The sequence below is a fragment of the Myiozetetes cayanensis genome, unplaced genomic scaffold (genome assembly GCF_022539395.1).
Source record: "Myiozetetes cayanensis isolate MyiCay16 unplaced genomic scaffold, myiCay2020 scf14, whole genome shotgun sequence".
In the NCBI taxonomy this organism is placed as follows: Eukaryota; Metazoa; Chordata; class Aves; order Passeriformes; family Tyrannidae; genus Myiozetetes; species Myiozetetes cayanensis.
Window position 1 is genome coordinate 8,693,093 of NW_026087048.1, and position 16,320 is coordinate 8,709,412.

General features: G+C 41.6%; 1 protein-coding gene across 1 annotated transcript in view; it reads left to right on the forward strand.

Annotated features, from left to right (window-relative positions):
* The window catches only part of TMOD2 (tropomodulin 2), a 34,452-nt gene extending 19,232 nt beyond the window's left edge, over positions 1-15,220 (forward strand). Inside the window, exons 4-10 of the mRNA XM_050309376.1 lie at positions 4,400-4,522; positions 5,065-5,151; positions 7,864-7,994; positions 8,625-8,732; positions 8,986-9,129; positions 9,457-9,601; positions 11,725-15,220. Of these exons, the coding sequence (XP_050165333.1) occupies positions 4,400-4,522; positions 5,065-5,151; positions 7,864-7,994; positions 8,625-8,732; positions 8,986-9,129; positions 9,457-9,601; positions 11,725-11,759 (773 nt within the window). The 3' untranslated portion in view covers positions 11,760-15,220. The remainder of the gene's footprint in view (positions 1-4,399; positions 4,523-5,064; positions 5,152-7,863; positions 7,995-8,624; positions 8,733-8,985; positions 9,130-9,456; positions 9,602-11,724) is intronic.
* The last annotated feature ends 1,100 nt before the right edge of the window (positions 15,221-16,320 follow it).

Here is a 16,320-nt window from a genome sequence, read left to right on the forward strand (position 1 = left end):
CAGTTATGGCAGAAAATATGTTTGCATTATAAAATTAAGTAGGTATCATTAAAAAAAATTATTTTAAAAGGACATTTTTACAGCTAGTACAATGGGCTTATTTCCCATTGCTCTGTCCTTTATCGAGTTTTGGCTTGTACAGTTATGGCTTGTACAAGGTGGGAATAGATAGTAAATATTTCTACTAAATAAAAATGGTGGCAGTTTATATTTATTCATATAAGTCTAATGACAAAAGAAGAAAGGAATACAGAAGACACACCAAAAATGATGTTCCAAATGCTGTAAACTATAAATGAATTTGAAGTCCTCAAAACATTTTTTAGACTGGACTGACTAGTAAAATCCTACCAACTGCACTGTTCAAATTCCTTTTTCCCCCCTCCTTATGTAACAATAAGCAAAAACCCTTACTTTAGGAAAATACACTTGAAGTAATTCCCTGCTCAGTTAATAGATCTTCCTATAGATGTGCATGTGTGGTTATGTAGATAACTATTACTGCACGAAGAGGTGAAGTTAGGGATACATCTCATTTTGTTGCCTTACCTTGACATTGCTTCAATGGGGGCATTTGCACAATGCAGGAAAACAGACATTGCTGAACCAAGTGCCAAAATTACATCCATGGTTTATGACTGTACCCAGTGTATTTCTTTTTTTATAGAGAGTTTGTTTTCCTTTCACCTTCCTCCACATTTCTATGTGTCTCTGTATTCCTTTTCACTGAATTCTTCTTCCCTCTGGTTTTCAATGGATTTTTTTTTCCATTTAGCCTCTTTTGAGTAAAACATGGACGGTATCGTATTTCAATTTGAATAGAGGTTTTGCAGTGCATGAAAAGGAATAAATCTGTTGTTAAATTGAGCCAGGACAAATCTCTGCTCACTGCACTCACAAAGTCCCTGGGTTATAATAAGCCGCCTCAGCCGTCATCCAGATCATCATAGACACTTATTCCAGTTTGACAGAAAGAAGAGGAGAATTGCATTGATGTTTGCTTAAAATTTCATGTTGAAAGAAGGTACTTTGGATTCCACACATTTTGGGTTTCTATGCAAAAATAAAAATGTATTTTAATACTATTGTTTTACTGGAATTGAACTTTGTTTTTCAGTTAAAGAATATATTATTTTTGTACATAAGTGTGGTTATATTTGTGTTGTTAACACCAATTTAACTCAAGTTATGTATAAACAGAACTTGTCACAGTGTTTTTCGCTGGTAGAAAGTTAAACAATTACTATTAAGATTTAGCACAGAACATTAGCATATTCTGGGGGCAAAATGTAACACAGACAACATTAATTATATCACATAGAACACTAAAATACATTGTGACTGTAAAGAGCTGCAGCCTTTCTTCATAAATCTAATTTTAAAATAATAAAATGTCACTATTCTTCCAAGGCTTATTCCAAATAATAAATTTTAAGTTGCACAATTGAAACAAGGAAGCCACAATCCATATATTATTTTGCAAGTGAATTCCATGGTGGCACTGGGTAATGAATTTACAATGTATGGATGTGGGACTAGGAGAGACCTCCTGAATCTTTAAACTCTGTCCTTAAATAATGAAGGAAAACCGTTTTACAGCTGTGTATAAACGCAGACATGCGGTTTTGCAGTTGGTGGACAGGTAATAAATTCCTAATAACATGTTAAATGCACTAGTTTTTCTAACCTCCCTCTGCTATGCTACAGCCTCTCTTCACAGTGGAATGTTCTTATCTAGATAGCAGTAAAAAGAATATTTTTAAAACACCACTGGATGCCAGCAAGGCCCACATATATTAAAGATATATATTACCATCTTTGACATGACCTTGCCCCTTTAGATATTTCATATAACCAATAATAGAATTTTTTTTCTAAAACATTTGCCAAGAATGCTTTAAACTATCATTGGGAATCATACACACATTTAAAAAGGAAGGTTTGGGCTGTCATCCAAAAATTACATATGCCTGAAACAAATGTTTAAAATTGTATTCCTATATATGTGAACTGTACAGAAGAAGTATGAGCCTGTACTGGTTTCCATTACCCCTTGATTTCTTGCTGTGCAAGATACTTGGCTCTCACACATCCATTGTCAATAGAGAAAGACCAGCTACACTACATGTTGTGTCCAGTTTACACCAGACTCAGGGTCCTGTGTCCCCTTTACAATGCTCTGTGTGAAAGTACAGACTTCCATCAGTATTTGTTAAAAGTGTGGCTGGGGTTTGGGTCTGTGAAGGATCACTTGCTGCCTGGTGGAGATGTTTCGTGCAAGCTGTGACTGTGGAGATAGTTGTTACAGAATAGTAATATCACTCAGGATAAAGATCAGTAGGATTCCCTCAAAATCTCAACCAACCTACTGATTGCTCGAAGCTCATGTGGAACCACCAGTGTTCTGGAAGGAAAACACTTTATAGGCAGTACTCCTCACTACTGATTGTTTACTTGGAGAGTCTGATTGATTTTGGTCTTCTACCTTCCAACACAGTAATATTTTTTTCCCTACATCAAGCTGGCATCAAGTTAAGTCTTGGTCAGTGGTGTCTGAAAGCTGCCATCCAACACTTCAGATTAGGTGATAACACAGAGGGAGTCTGAAATCTTAGCACCTGTGCTGCTATGAAAACTGGAGAGCACAACTAATCTACCTTTGCAGAGTATTTCTCATCCCATATTTCCACTTGACTTCTGATTGATGAGTCTGGGATGGCTGTCCTTGATTCCTATCACCCAATGCATGGTGAAAGTTAAAATGGTTCTTACCTTTGGCCCATGAAGGCCTTTATCTTCTTGAAGCCTTTTCTTTAAAAATTACATAAAATATTGCATGAAAAAGAAATCATTATACTATTTTGCCTTTCTATATAACCTTTTGTCCAGTTTTGTACTCTGAAATTATTTAGCCTTGGTAGAAATGTCTCTAAGGTAAATAATTTGAATTCTACATCAGTAAACTTTGCCAGAGTTTCAGAAATTTCCATCAAATTTTTTTTCTGAGCTTACTCAGTGACCTCAGTCATGTAAGCTGACAGTATGGAAATGGCTGTAGACAAACTTGTATGAAAGAAATAAGTGAATTGGGTATTATTACATGAAAATGATACTTTGGACCATAATGAGGGAAAATTAAGCCACAAAAGGATGACAGTGTTGAAAAAACAGGAAAATCATCTGTAATTCAACACTAAATATGAGAATTACATTGATTAATGGTAACAAACTGTTTTAGAGACATTTCAGAAAGTCACAGGGCATGTTTCAAGCATTACATCTAGAGTGTACAAAGCTGCACAAAGAGACAATTTGAAGTTGCCAATGGGCCAAATCCACCTGCATCCAAAGATCATCACAGCTTCATTACAGCAGGATTGATTAAAGCCTGCTTGAGAAGGGTCAAGGTGAGGGGAAGTACTCCACACCGGACAGCAGACCATGGGAATTCAGAGAATTACCAGAGCAGTGACACTGCCTGTTGCATGTGGCATCATCCAATGCATTGCTGACTGCAGGGGTTTGGCACAGGAACTGCTGAGTGGGGGAAGAGCCCCAGCAGTGCTGGTGACTGAAGTGCAGCTCGAGCCCTCATTTAAAAGGCCTCACTCCAGATGTCTGTAGTTACATCATCACACTACTGAGGCTAACTATCACTGCAGGCTGAAGGAGTAGTGGGACTTGTTGTGTTGTTCCTGGATTTATCCTACAGTTTCCTTATTTCAGAAGGGCCAATAATCTCAGTCTTGGGAGAATATCTTATGGAAACACACACCTGCTAACCCCAATGTATCAGCAGTCTATCAAGAGAGACAAATAGGTCAGGAGTCTTTCTTAGGGAACATGTAGTTCCCTTCAGACTTTCCAGACCTGCACAGATGAGCAGAATAAGGATATTCCTGTGAACGATCATCAGGAGACACAGAGGGGAAATACTGTGGAGATGCTAGGAATGAAACTGGAAGAGAACAGGTTTGCTGAGCTTTCAGGATCATATATGGAAGTTCGTGAACTGAAAGGTTCTTGCAGTGGGATGCTTTTAACTGCTTCTAGTGCCTAATTTAAATCTAAGGATAAAATTTCTGCAAGCTTTTTGTGTAGACCTGATTCTACCTATTTAAGGCCATAGGACCTTCAGAAAAATCCCAGCTGTGATTGCTCCTTAGAGCAAATGCCCTAAAATAACAATCACCAACATAGAGCAGAAGTCTGCATCCTTTATTTTTAGACTTACTAAGATCATGGTGTGGAGGATAGCACCAAGTAAGAGAGAGAAAACCATGCATTTGATAATATTTTCAAGCAGTTCCACTGTCACAGACCTATTCCCATCCCTGCCAGGAGGCAGAGGAGTTGTTCCAATAATTCATTACTCACTCTGGTTCTTTTCTTCTCTCAGGAAAAATATTTATCCCTAAAGAAAAGCCTGTTGAAACCCGTACAGAAGAGAAAGTGACCCTGGATCCAGAACTAGAAGAGGCCCTGGCCAGTGCTTCAGATACTGAGCTCTATGACCTTGCAGGTTAGACAATGCATAGATGTGATGCTCCCACACATCCAGTTCTTCTCTGCCCAGCCTGCCACCAGGAGTGTCTCATGATCACCTCTCAAGTCCCTGCTGTTCCTGTGGGTTGTATATTAGGGAAGAAAAATGATTAGAAGTGTAGCCCTGAAACAAGTTACCCAAAGAGACTGTGGGATTTCCATCCCTGGATGTTTTCAGGATCCAGCCAGACAAAGCCATGGCTGACCTCATTAATGTTGGCAACACTCCTGCCTGAGGGGGAGGCTGGACAAGATGACCCACAGTGGTTCCTTCCAGCTGGCATTTCTGTGAAGTGCATCTACATTGACTTAGTTGTTCAAAAATCTATATTGAGAATGTCTGTATCGCCAGAATTTAAACCCTAAAGACTCCCCCTACAAGCAGGCATGACTCAGTTAATATTTTATAAAGGGGGCTTTGTTTGGGGAACTAAACCACAATTTGTAGCAGATATTTTCCTGAAGTCTGTGTTCCTGCCATTAACATTGTATCCTGTCTCTGGTATTTACACATTTCAGCTGTTCTTGGAGTGCACAACATGGTCAACAACCCAAAATTTAATGAAGCAGGAGCCCGCAGCAAAGATGGAAAAGGAACCGTAAGAAGTAAGTAAAGCAGATTTCTCTTGTGGGCTGCACGTCATCTTTAGGGACTTCTACACCTATGGGCCTGATCTGTTGGTCTAATTTAGTGTAATATAACTGGGCCTAACCTTAATTGATCTAATTAATCATGACAGGTAAGTTTTTAAAAGTAAATACAATCTTAAAATTCATTATCATGACAACAGTAATATACAAATAGGTCATTCCTAAGGAGCTTTGTTTTCTTAGAGAGCAGTTTCTGGCTCTGCAGAAAGGATGAGAGTATTGAAAGGATGAGTGTTGAAAGGATGAGAGTATTTAAGAGGCCAAGACATATATATTTCCATTCCCCTTCAGTTCAGGCAGCAGGCAGGAAACAGAGGGACCTGAAGCAAAGAGTTGGCCACAGCTCAGGCCAGGCCATCTTGCCCCGAGTACCTACATTGACACAACTGAAAAATGACTTGTAACCACTGGGCTCAAATGTGGCAGAATCCCTGGCAGAGTCACATCGGTGACCGGGGTCACCTCAAGCTGCACTCATGGGGAGGCAAGGTCTGCATGGACATGCTCCTGCCCTGACTGCTCTCTGATCTCCCACCTCCACCTTAGCCCTGTGGCTGTGCCTGTTCTGAGGCCCCTCAGGTACATGGGAACCGTAATCATCCAGGAAATCCCCCAACAGAGACAGCTTTAGTTACTAAAAACAAATCCAGAAATGTTTGCACTAAATAAACAGACCTGTGGTGAATCAGATCTTAGCTCAACAACCCCACAGGAGGCTGGATGGGGGGAGAAATGGGTGCGTCTGAATTCCAAGTTTTTCTTGAGGACTGCCAAGCCTTGATCCAGAACTTGTCACCTCTGAGCTCTGGGATATCAAACAGGCTAAACTTTGCTTTTTAAGACAAAATTGTGGAATGTCCTTTTCTAGGGAAACAGTACTAAAAAAATACTTACTTCTTCTAAGGCCATGAGAACAGCAGCTCTCTTTACCAAGGACTTTCATTTCCATCTTTCATTACTAAAGGGGAGGTGGGAAAGTAGACAGGACACTGTGTCACTTCATTTTTCTCAGGATTAGGCTGCTCTGCAAGCCTCCCCAGCGGGGCCCTGGGTGAGCTGCCGTCTATCTCATAACAGGCAACTGCATGCATTACTAATCCTCATAGATTTCAGAATATTTTTGTTGTACTGAGTCAAAAAGTCAGCTATGTGAGTCAGCTAAACTATGCTCCAATCACAGACTTCAGAACCAGAAAACCACCGTCACATCCCTGTATTCCTTGATCCAAAAGCAATACCTTTCCTCAGCCAAGTGAAATGCTTCATTTCACTTGGGGAGTGAGGGAGTCATCTCAAAGTTGCCCATCAGTGTGGCAAAACAGCACATGATTAAAGAAACAAGAAAAACTCGTGGGAAACAGCACGAAGTAGAAAATTAAAATTACTCGTAACTCTAGACTGAGTGCACTGGGATGTCTAACATGAGGGCAGGGTGCATTTCTCTCCCCAGCTCCCAGTTTGAGAGGGTGTTGCACAAGTGCAAAAAATGTTTTGCTTTTTGTTTGTTTCCTTTCTGTCCTTGCATGCAAGGTGAATTCTCTATATGTATTTTACCTGTAGTTTTCAATTTCCTGCTCCCTAGGAAGGCTGGAGTATTATTCAGGGATATGTGAAGTCTCTCAGGGGACTAGTGAAAACAAAGTTTGGTGTCAAAGGGAGCAGCTCAAGGATTCTGTATGACCATCTCCACTAAGAGTATGAGTTCTAAAAAAAGATGTGGGTTTTTTTTTGGCCCATGACTTGGCATGAACTTTACCCATAGCACTGAACAGCAATGCATAGTACCCTGAGACTTGAACAAGTCTTCAAAATCTCTCCCTGTCTGCAGCATAAAATACAAGGGTTTCAACATACTTGTGGTCAGCAACATACTTCCTTTCTTGCCTCTGGTGGCTTGGGTGGTCAAGGTTTATAAATTAATCTCCATGACTACATGCATGGGAATTAGAAGTACTAATTGAGTTCTAAGCTATGATTTTCATGCATCTCTGGGAATATTTATAGCCCGTAGCTTCCAGCATTAAATACCAGAGTTCTCTGAGCATGAACACTCAAGGATTTCATAAATCTTGGTGCTGGCAGATGGACTTGCTTTTTCATGCTTTGATAGTTTTATTATTTAGAAAGTGCAGATGTTGCAATTTTACAAGAGCTAATTGAATTTATAGTAAGGCTGATAGTATCAGCTGAGAGAAGGAAACCGAGGGGCCTCCTGACCGTGTTGCTTCACATTAGCACAGTCTATTCATAGGTGCAGGGATGTCTTCTTACTAATGTCATGGGCAAGTTCTGAGCACACCCTTTGTTACAGACGAAAGACAAAGAACAAAGCAGCCCTTGCAATATATTACACCCTATACAATAGTCTTTAAAGCTGCTTTGGCTCAAGTTAATTGTACAGCGACTTCTGTACATAAAGGAGGAATTTGCCCATGATGATACTGCCCAACCTGTGACCACAGCCTCCAGTGACATGTTCTGGGGCCACAGAAGGTGCAAAGGGCATGGCAGGGATAATGAGGCTGATACTCCTGCTTGCAAGTTTTGGGATTCTTATAAACCCTTCCTGGATTGCTGCAGTACAAACCTAAATGGGAACTGAGAAGCCAGACTGTTGCTGATGATGCCTGTTCCTCGGTCAACATTTCACGAGATCTTGTGTTGCAGATGTGGTGAAAGGTGAAAAGGTCAAGCCCATCTTTGAGGAGCCACCTAATCCGACCAATGTGGAAGCAAGTCTACAAAGGATAAAAGCAAATGATCCTAGTCTCACAGAAATCAATCTCAACAACATAAAGGTAGATGCTGTGGTTTCATTTATGTCATCATAGGAGGTTTTATTAAAATATTTCCAAAGCCCTTGCCTTTTATCTTCAAAATTTGTCTCTCTTTACTGTTCAGAAAAAGCAGGACACCCAGTGAAGGGATGTGGAAAGGACTGTTGTAGAGGCTCCAAGGTCATCAATTCCTGATATTGAATTAAATGCCAATTAAAAGCCCAAGGGGTGACTCCCTTTGGCTGCCTTTCTTTAGCAGATTGTAAAGCAAGATATCTCATGGGTGCTATTAATCATCACTGGCCAAATTCAATTAGCCCACACGTGCAAATCGAGGAGGAGCTGGCACGTGGAGCCTGAACAACCAGCAGCAAAATAGGAAAGTAGCTCAGAGATGGTCACGTGCTTGTGCTGGCCTGACCCAGTTACAGGCAGCACTGACATCACAGCCCAGCACAGGCAACCATGAGGCTCTGGGGGCCACTGTGTGCAGAGGAGCCCTTGTGCATTTGGAGATACTCTTAAAAGCATCAGGGATGTTTAAATTGCATACACTGCGGTCATTAGTCAATAGGTTTGATAGTAATTAAAATCAGTGTCTAGCAGTGTGACTGGCTTTTCTAATTACTGGATTTGTTCTTCTTATTGTAGAATATTCCTATTCCAACACTGAAAGAATTTGCAAAAGCTCTGGAAAGCAACACACATGTGAAGACATTCAGCCTTGCAGCTACTCGAAGCAATGACCCTGTAGCTATTGTAAGTTTAAACAGTGCTTGGAAAAAAACACAATAAATTTTGAGTAGGTCTACATCTGATTTAGGATGCATTTTTCATCTTCTCTTGTGACTATGCAAAGTGAAAGTGTAATCTCTTCTGATCTACCTCTATGTTCTTCTAAGCATATTTATGGTTTATTTCTTGTTGGTACTAAGCTATGTTTTGCAAATTCCCTGTTATTCCCTGAAACTCTCCAGGTGTTATTTCATGCTCCTGCCTTTTCACCCCTCAGGCGTTTGCAGATATGTTGAAAGTGAACAAAACACTGAAGAGTCTGAATGTAGAATCCAACTTCATCACTGGAACAGGGATTTTGGCACTGATTGAAGCACTGAAAAAGAATGAATCCCTAACAGAGATTAAAATTGACAACCAGGTAAAGAGAGACCACTGAAGAAGTCCACTTTTGTCTCCCTTTTATATGAATTCCCTGAGGATTCTCCTAGGGGACTCTGGCAAAGTCAAGACAGCCTCTGTGGCTCAGTTATTCTGCAGCTGATGTCCCATGCCTGTGCAACCAAACAGTGGAAAACTTCTAAATAAAAATAGCCAAAGCCAAATATAAAACCCAGAGGAAAATCTCCAGGGATGGGATTCTCTTTGTAGTTTGCAGCCCAGTGCTGAAATACAACCCCTTTCTCTCTCATATGAAAACAAATATTTTTTTTTTTCTTTTGGGAACATTTCACCACATTGCCAACAGAGGCAGCAGCTCGGGACAGCTGTAGAGATGGAGATTGCCAAGATGCTGGAGGAGAACTCAAGGATTCTCAAGTTTGGATACCAGTTCACAAAGCAAGGTCCAAGAACCAGGGTAGCAGCAGCTATCACTAAAAACAACGATCTGGGTAAGACGCTACTACATTTATTCATCATTTATTTATGTGAGCCAAGCCCTGACCTTCCCAGACACAACTTTTCCTGTCTGTACATAAGATTGAATTTTGACTGTGCAACGTTCAAGCTGCTCTGTGAGGGGGGATGCACAGCCCCAGGGACTCCAGACAGGCAACAGCAAAGATCTTGCTGTGGTTAGGAGCCACTGCTCTCCTTCTCCTGCTCCTTCTGGGAAGAGGAGTTACTTCAGCCTTTTCCATGGAACATGCTGGATTTCCAGCTGCCCTATCAGCTGTTCTAGCCCATAAGTGAAGAGCCAAACCCAACCTGTTTGTTCAGTGGACACAGAAGTCCTGGCTTTGTTGCCCTGTCCATGACTGGCCAAGCGTGCCCAGCCAAGGGAACAAAACAGACTCTCCTGCCTTTGTGACCAAGTACAGGCAAAGACAACAAAGCTTTGCAAGTTCTACCTGAGCATGACACGCTCTGCCCTGCCTGCTCAGTACACAGAGTGAGGAGATGACTAGGCAGAAGTAGTTTAGAGTAAGAAGGAAAAAAAAAAATTAAACTATGTGTTTTTAATCAATTCTAATTCAGACTGGGATGTCAAACCATGATGCCTCTGCAGGCTTCAGCTTGGGTTTCTCTTTGTGGGAACTACGGTAACAGCTGAGATGAAACCTATTTCTCTCACACATACTTTTGGGTTTTTGCAGTTTTAATTTTTAGCAGCACCTAAGCATTCCAATTATATACTATCAGTCCTGAAACTATTTAGTGAATGGTATTTGAAACATCCCACCTAAAATGAGAGAAAGACCCTTTTTCTCACTATTTTACCAGTTGCCATTAGACTTATGTCCTAACCTTCATTTTCCTGTGTTTGTATTGTATGGCTTTGTTTAAGATTCTGTAGGACAGAACTCCTTAAAGAATTCAATAAAATAAAATAAATGAAGCCACAAAACACTGGAAGCAGACACTGATGTTATGCTGCAGGCTTTGGAATAATGCAGCCTGTTTGCCAAGAAAGCATTGTGAAATAAAACTCCTGATAGTAAAGTAATGGGACGTTTGTAGTAATATAATGTTGTTATTGACTTTCTGTAGTGGAGATGGTTCATTCATCCAGTTTTCCTGCTTTGTTCTGTACTTCAGCCATTTGATATCAGAAACAGGACAGGACAGTTTGACCTGACGCTAAGTTTTGTACCACACAAACAGGAGAACCTCACTCATCTTATCTGGCCAAGTCAGAAAACACTCGGTGTGTTATTAGAGTATGAAGTAGCAAATACTGCTCAACTAGAGCTGCTCTATTCCAGGTGTAATGTCTCCTAAGTGCTGAAAAATTCACATGGGGCTGCTTGTCGAAGCTGCTTGTCCTGCTTTGACACTTGAGCTTTTCATTCTGATTTGCTAAATGGCAGCTTCAGCCTATGTGGTTTCCAGTGAAAATCCATAGTAAATTAACTTACTCTCAGACCTTTGATGCAATCAGATCCCCTGAAGTTTAAATAGATAATTTAAAGTCCAATATGATATTTTCCTTGTTGCTAATATTCACTGATACCATTACTTAAGAGTACTTCAGATTATTTTCTAAAAGGATATGGTTATTGCTTACCTATAGTATACACTGTGCAATTACAGAAGTTATCAATTTTTGATGCCTAAATCTTAAATAATCCAGAGTGCTGCCATGCAGACTAGAGCAGACCAGTATCAATTTAGCTGGAACACAGTGCTCTTTAAAAGAACAATAAAACTGTTACAAAAATCCAAGTGGATCCCTTGGAAGGAAGCACTGGAAATAGTGATTTATTCATTGTCTAAAATGATCATAATCTGATTTTTTAGCTCAGAATCTGATTTTTATAGAAAATGTATTGATATGAACACTTGGTGGAACTCTACGGTCTTGTGATGTAGAAAATGCAGTTCAGGTACAATTGTTTTGTTGGGCATTAAGATCTATTAATTATGGTATTTTTGGACATAATCCTGCTGAGTGTTTCTTAGAGGCTCCTTCCTTCCAGCGCACATTACTGGGAAGGGAGTGTGTCTGTGAGGGAAGTCCTTAGACTCTCAGGAAGGCAATAATGGTTGGTCTTTCCTTGTTTTCCTGGTCCAGTTCGTAAAAAGCGGGTGGAAGGAGAGCGGCAGTAGCCATGTCACGGAGGATACAAGCCAAGAGTGGAGGCCACCACCAACTGCAGTCTCAGAGTGCTCACTGGTCCGAAGGGAAGGCACTGGAAAACCATTACAGTGGGAGTTGCTCATTTCTGTTAATGTCTCCTTCTAACCTTGAAAACAGAGCCTGTTCATTTTCAATTTTCACAGTTAATTTAATTCTTATGAGAAAGGTTCATAGTTGGTTTGATTTTAATGAAAACAAAAAATGGTTTGCAATATCTGAAGCCAATATGCAGCATCTTAACTGTGTTGCTCAGCATAACATATAGTGACTCTGACCCTTATTTTAGACACTTTTTGATATGTTAAAATATGACCTTGTGTATGGATAAGGGATTCTCTGCTGAAAATAGAAATGTTAGGGCCAAGTTCTGCAATGCCTTATGTTTGTGAATAATCCTGACTTATGTGTATAGTCCTGCTGAACTGAATCCTGCCATGGGCTGCTCCCAGGAGTAGAAGTAGTAATGCCAGTACAGGTTTGCAGATTCACACCCTTGAGCCTCCTCCTGCAGTGGGATCTGGGCAGCTGGAACCACACTGGAACAGCACCCATCTCCCTTGTTGGGTCTCCACCCGTCCAGCTCCAAGTGCAGGATCACGCCTAGACGTACAAGCATTGTCAAAGCGTACTTGTTTACATGAGCTTAGGTTAGGTGGATCATTTTGCAACATTACACTGATGTTTTTTATCCTTACTCCACATTGTAAAGTAATATTAGTGCTGCCAATCCTATAGACATTGAATGTTTTTAATTTTTTTTCTAGGCCAACAAGTTTTTGTTTGCTACTAGAATGCACAGTTTACAGCTAATCTTGACCTAAACAAGTATTCTGAGCAATATTTGTTTTGCTTTGAGCCATGAGTTTGACTTCTTTTAGTTCTGGTATTTATGTACATTTGTTAGTATTATAGAACTGTTCTCAGGACCTTTTAGATAAAGATTAATTAAATATTTAATCCAGGAGAGCCACTGTGCTACCAGGAAAAAAACTTTAAAGGGGTAGTTTTGACAGCTACATAACCTACATTTATAGGCTGCAGTTGAGGTTTGTCCCTATATCACAAGGCACAAGGGTTTTTGTGTCAGTGCTTATCTGAATAAGGGCAGATTTAAGCATATGCACAAATGCTTTGCTAAATCAGGGCCTTAACTCAGATGCTGGACATAATCCTAACCCAGTGGATAGCACTCATGAAGCAGCAGCTAACCCAATGCTCAACAGCGTTTGAAATTTTAGTGACAATTCAGTCTGGTGTTTCATTTTGTGTATTTTACAGTCTAAAACTATTCTCTGCCACTGTTTTATCACTGCCAACAGCTGACTGACAGCCAGAGGTTCATTTTGGTTACATGTGTGCATGCTGTAAGAGCTAAGGGACACTCAGTTCAGGTGTGTCACACATACCAAGGCTTCCAGAGAGGGGCAGAAATGCTCCTGGGGCTGGTGCCATTACCTGGGACACAGTGGCCTCTCTGCTGAGAACAGGGATGAGGCACTGCTTCCTTGGGACAATGCTGGAGGTCGCAGTCACTGCAGATCCTCCTGACCCAGGGGGGGAGAGCTGTGAGCCGCTGTGCAGCTGGGCATTCAGGGATTAAAAGCCTGAGGAGCCCCAGGAGCAGTTGGTAAATGTTTGACACACTTCCCTGAGTGATGTTTTCGTGACCAGAGCTGGGGTGCAAGCTAACAGGATGAACCCTCCCTCTGTGCCTTTTGTAATGGAAATGAGTAGGTCCAAGGCAACACTCTTTCTGTTGGATGCTGGTCTTCATACTGGGGTTCAAAGTAAACAACACTGATGTAAATCCTACTTAAAATAGTTTGCTGAAGTGATCTGCTGAGCTGGGATATAAAGTACAGTAGCCACAGTTTACTTCCCTGAGAGCTCCCAGTCTCTAAAATTTCCTCCACTCCTTCAATTCCTCAGAATAAACTGAAACCTTTGCTTTGCAAGTAGAAAACATAACACACGGGGGAGTCTTGCTGAGATTTGCCCTGGATCCATGCAGGATTGGCTGTGAAAAAATTTGATATCCCACTAAAAAAAAATTTACAAATTCTGTAATACAGTAGTAACTCTGCATGTGTTTCAATAAAGTCCTCAATACCCATTTGGCTTACCAGGGGAATACTGGGCTTTTGCAGCATCAAGTTTCATGGGTAGGAAGAATCCTTATCCACAAAACCTAAAGATTATGTTACTAATAAACTTCAGTGATAGGAGTCATACTGCCCCTAATTTCTTCTTTGATCCAACCAGGGGAATCCCAACTATCAATCACTTTTTTGGAGATTTCTTTTTAATGGTTGCTTTTTTTTTAAGAGTGGTACGTGTTTAAGGGAAACAAGTGCAATCCATTTCTAGTCTTAATTGCCATTTAAAGTGTTGGTATTTGCATGCAGCAGTTTTGCAAGGGTGGATTGGTCTGACTGCTCCATGGTGTCTGCAGCATGTCACCCTGTATAGCTTTGCCCAGAGCCACACGAGCGGTCACAGAGCCAGGTGGCTCCATCCGTGTCAGCTACAGTTTTGCATCATGGACCAAGGCACCCGGCTGGAGAAAGCCCTGCAGGCTCTCCATCCCTTCACCATGTTTCCTCTGAAGGGAGGATTCTTCAGGCGCTCTGAGAGGATCATCTCAAACACCAGCCCCACCACGTGCTCGCAGACAGGGCCTGGAGCTGTGCACGCCATGGCAGCGGACCTGGGAGGTCAGGCTCCTTCCAGCCTGCATGAGGAGAACTCCTAATCCCGGGCCATTTTCTCCAGGCAGCTGCTGCCAGCCCCTGCCAGGGGGCTCAGTGACCAGGGACATCTTTGTCCTGCCTCTTCTGTGTGCTCCGCACAAGGGCTTGGTTGTCATCGGCCTTGAGCATCACCAGTCAGACATTGCAACGATATAAAGATCTGTTCAATGCAACGACAGCACACGATGGTGATGCTTGAAGGCAGATTTTCATACTAATATAGGATTGTTTAGCTGGTTAAAAATCTCTGCAACTAACATGATGGGGGGCAGGATGTGACTAGTTATTTCATATCCTACTTTCAGGCAACATCTGGTATTGTCAGTGCTGAATGGGGAACAGGGACTGAAGAGTCCTTTTTTCTTAAGCAAACATTCAGGAGTAACTTTGTCTATTTTTGCACATTGCTTCTCGTGTTGACTGCTTCAGTTTGGTTTGTATTTTTTATACAGTTTTTTCATGGAAAAGCTCAACTTTGTGCGTGTCCTAACATACATGTGACGTGTAGCGTGCACTGAGGACTGTATGTGTACATGTATAGATGAAGATGTTATCTCTGGAACAAAAGCAGTTGCATGCGCACAGTGTGGTGCATATTACTCAAGAGGAAGAGAATTATCACGCTATGTAACAGCGACTCCCCAGCATCGTGGTTTTTCTAAATAAATCTGCATAAAGGATTTGACTTTTGCAATTTCTCATGGGTTTGTGCCTTGAATCAAGCCTCCCTTGGTGCTGTGACATCAGATTAAGCACCTTTCTCCACTGTGGCTCTTGCAGCTTTCACTCATCTGGATTACCTGCTGGGTTTCACCTTCTCTTCCCCCCCACATTACATGCACTGGGCTGGAGCTTTGTGAACAATGACTGTGTGCTCAGAACGAGGACTGGGAGCAGAGAAACCTGGTTTAACAGGTCCTCACAGGTTTAACAAAAGCTCCCAGGTTTACATATATAAGTCTATGGGGCCTGGTGAAATGCATCCCAGAGTCCTTAGGGAATTGGCTGATGTAGTTCCCCAGCCACCCTCCGTGATACTTGAAAAGTCTTGACCATCAGGTGAAATCCCTGGTGACTCAGAAAAGGGAAACTTACTTTTAAAAAAGGGTAGAAAGGAGGACCTGGGAACTACTGACCTGCCAGCCTCACCTCAGTGCCCAGGAAGATCACGGAAGATCTTCCTAGAAGTTGTACTAAGGCAAAAGGAGAACAGGTTGGTGACTTGAGACCGCCAGCACAGCTTCACTCTCAGCTGGTTTGCACATGACACCAAGCTGAGTGGTGTGGTTGACACACCTGAGGAACAGGATACCTTCCAGAGGGACCTGGACAAGCTGGAGAACCAGGGCCCTGTTAACCTCATGAGGTTCAACAAGGCCAAGTGCACAGTCCTGCAGAGAAAAACCTGGGAGTACGGGTGGATGAAATTTTGAAATTATGTGACAGCACAGTAACAGATCTCTGCAGGCTGCTGTCTTTTTTGAAGTATAAAATTAGTGCAATTTATAAAAATCTGCTACCATTGGGGCTCCAAAGACTAGACTTCATGTTTTCTTCATCACTAACTCAGGGAAGATATAGATTTCACTGTTTTGCATAAAAACCACTATTGTCTGACCAGGGTCCAAAACATAGCAGAAGCATTAAATCCAATTACCCCTCCTCAGCTAGCTTCTACTTGGAAAGCCTGCAAAGTGGGCTTTCTGTGAGCATCAGGCAGAGAGATGTGTATTTCCTGCCCTCTGTTCTCCACACGGTGTCTCAGCAGTTTTCCATATGG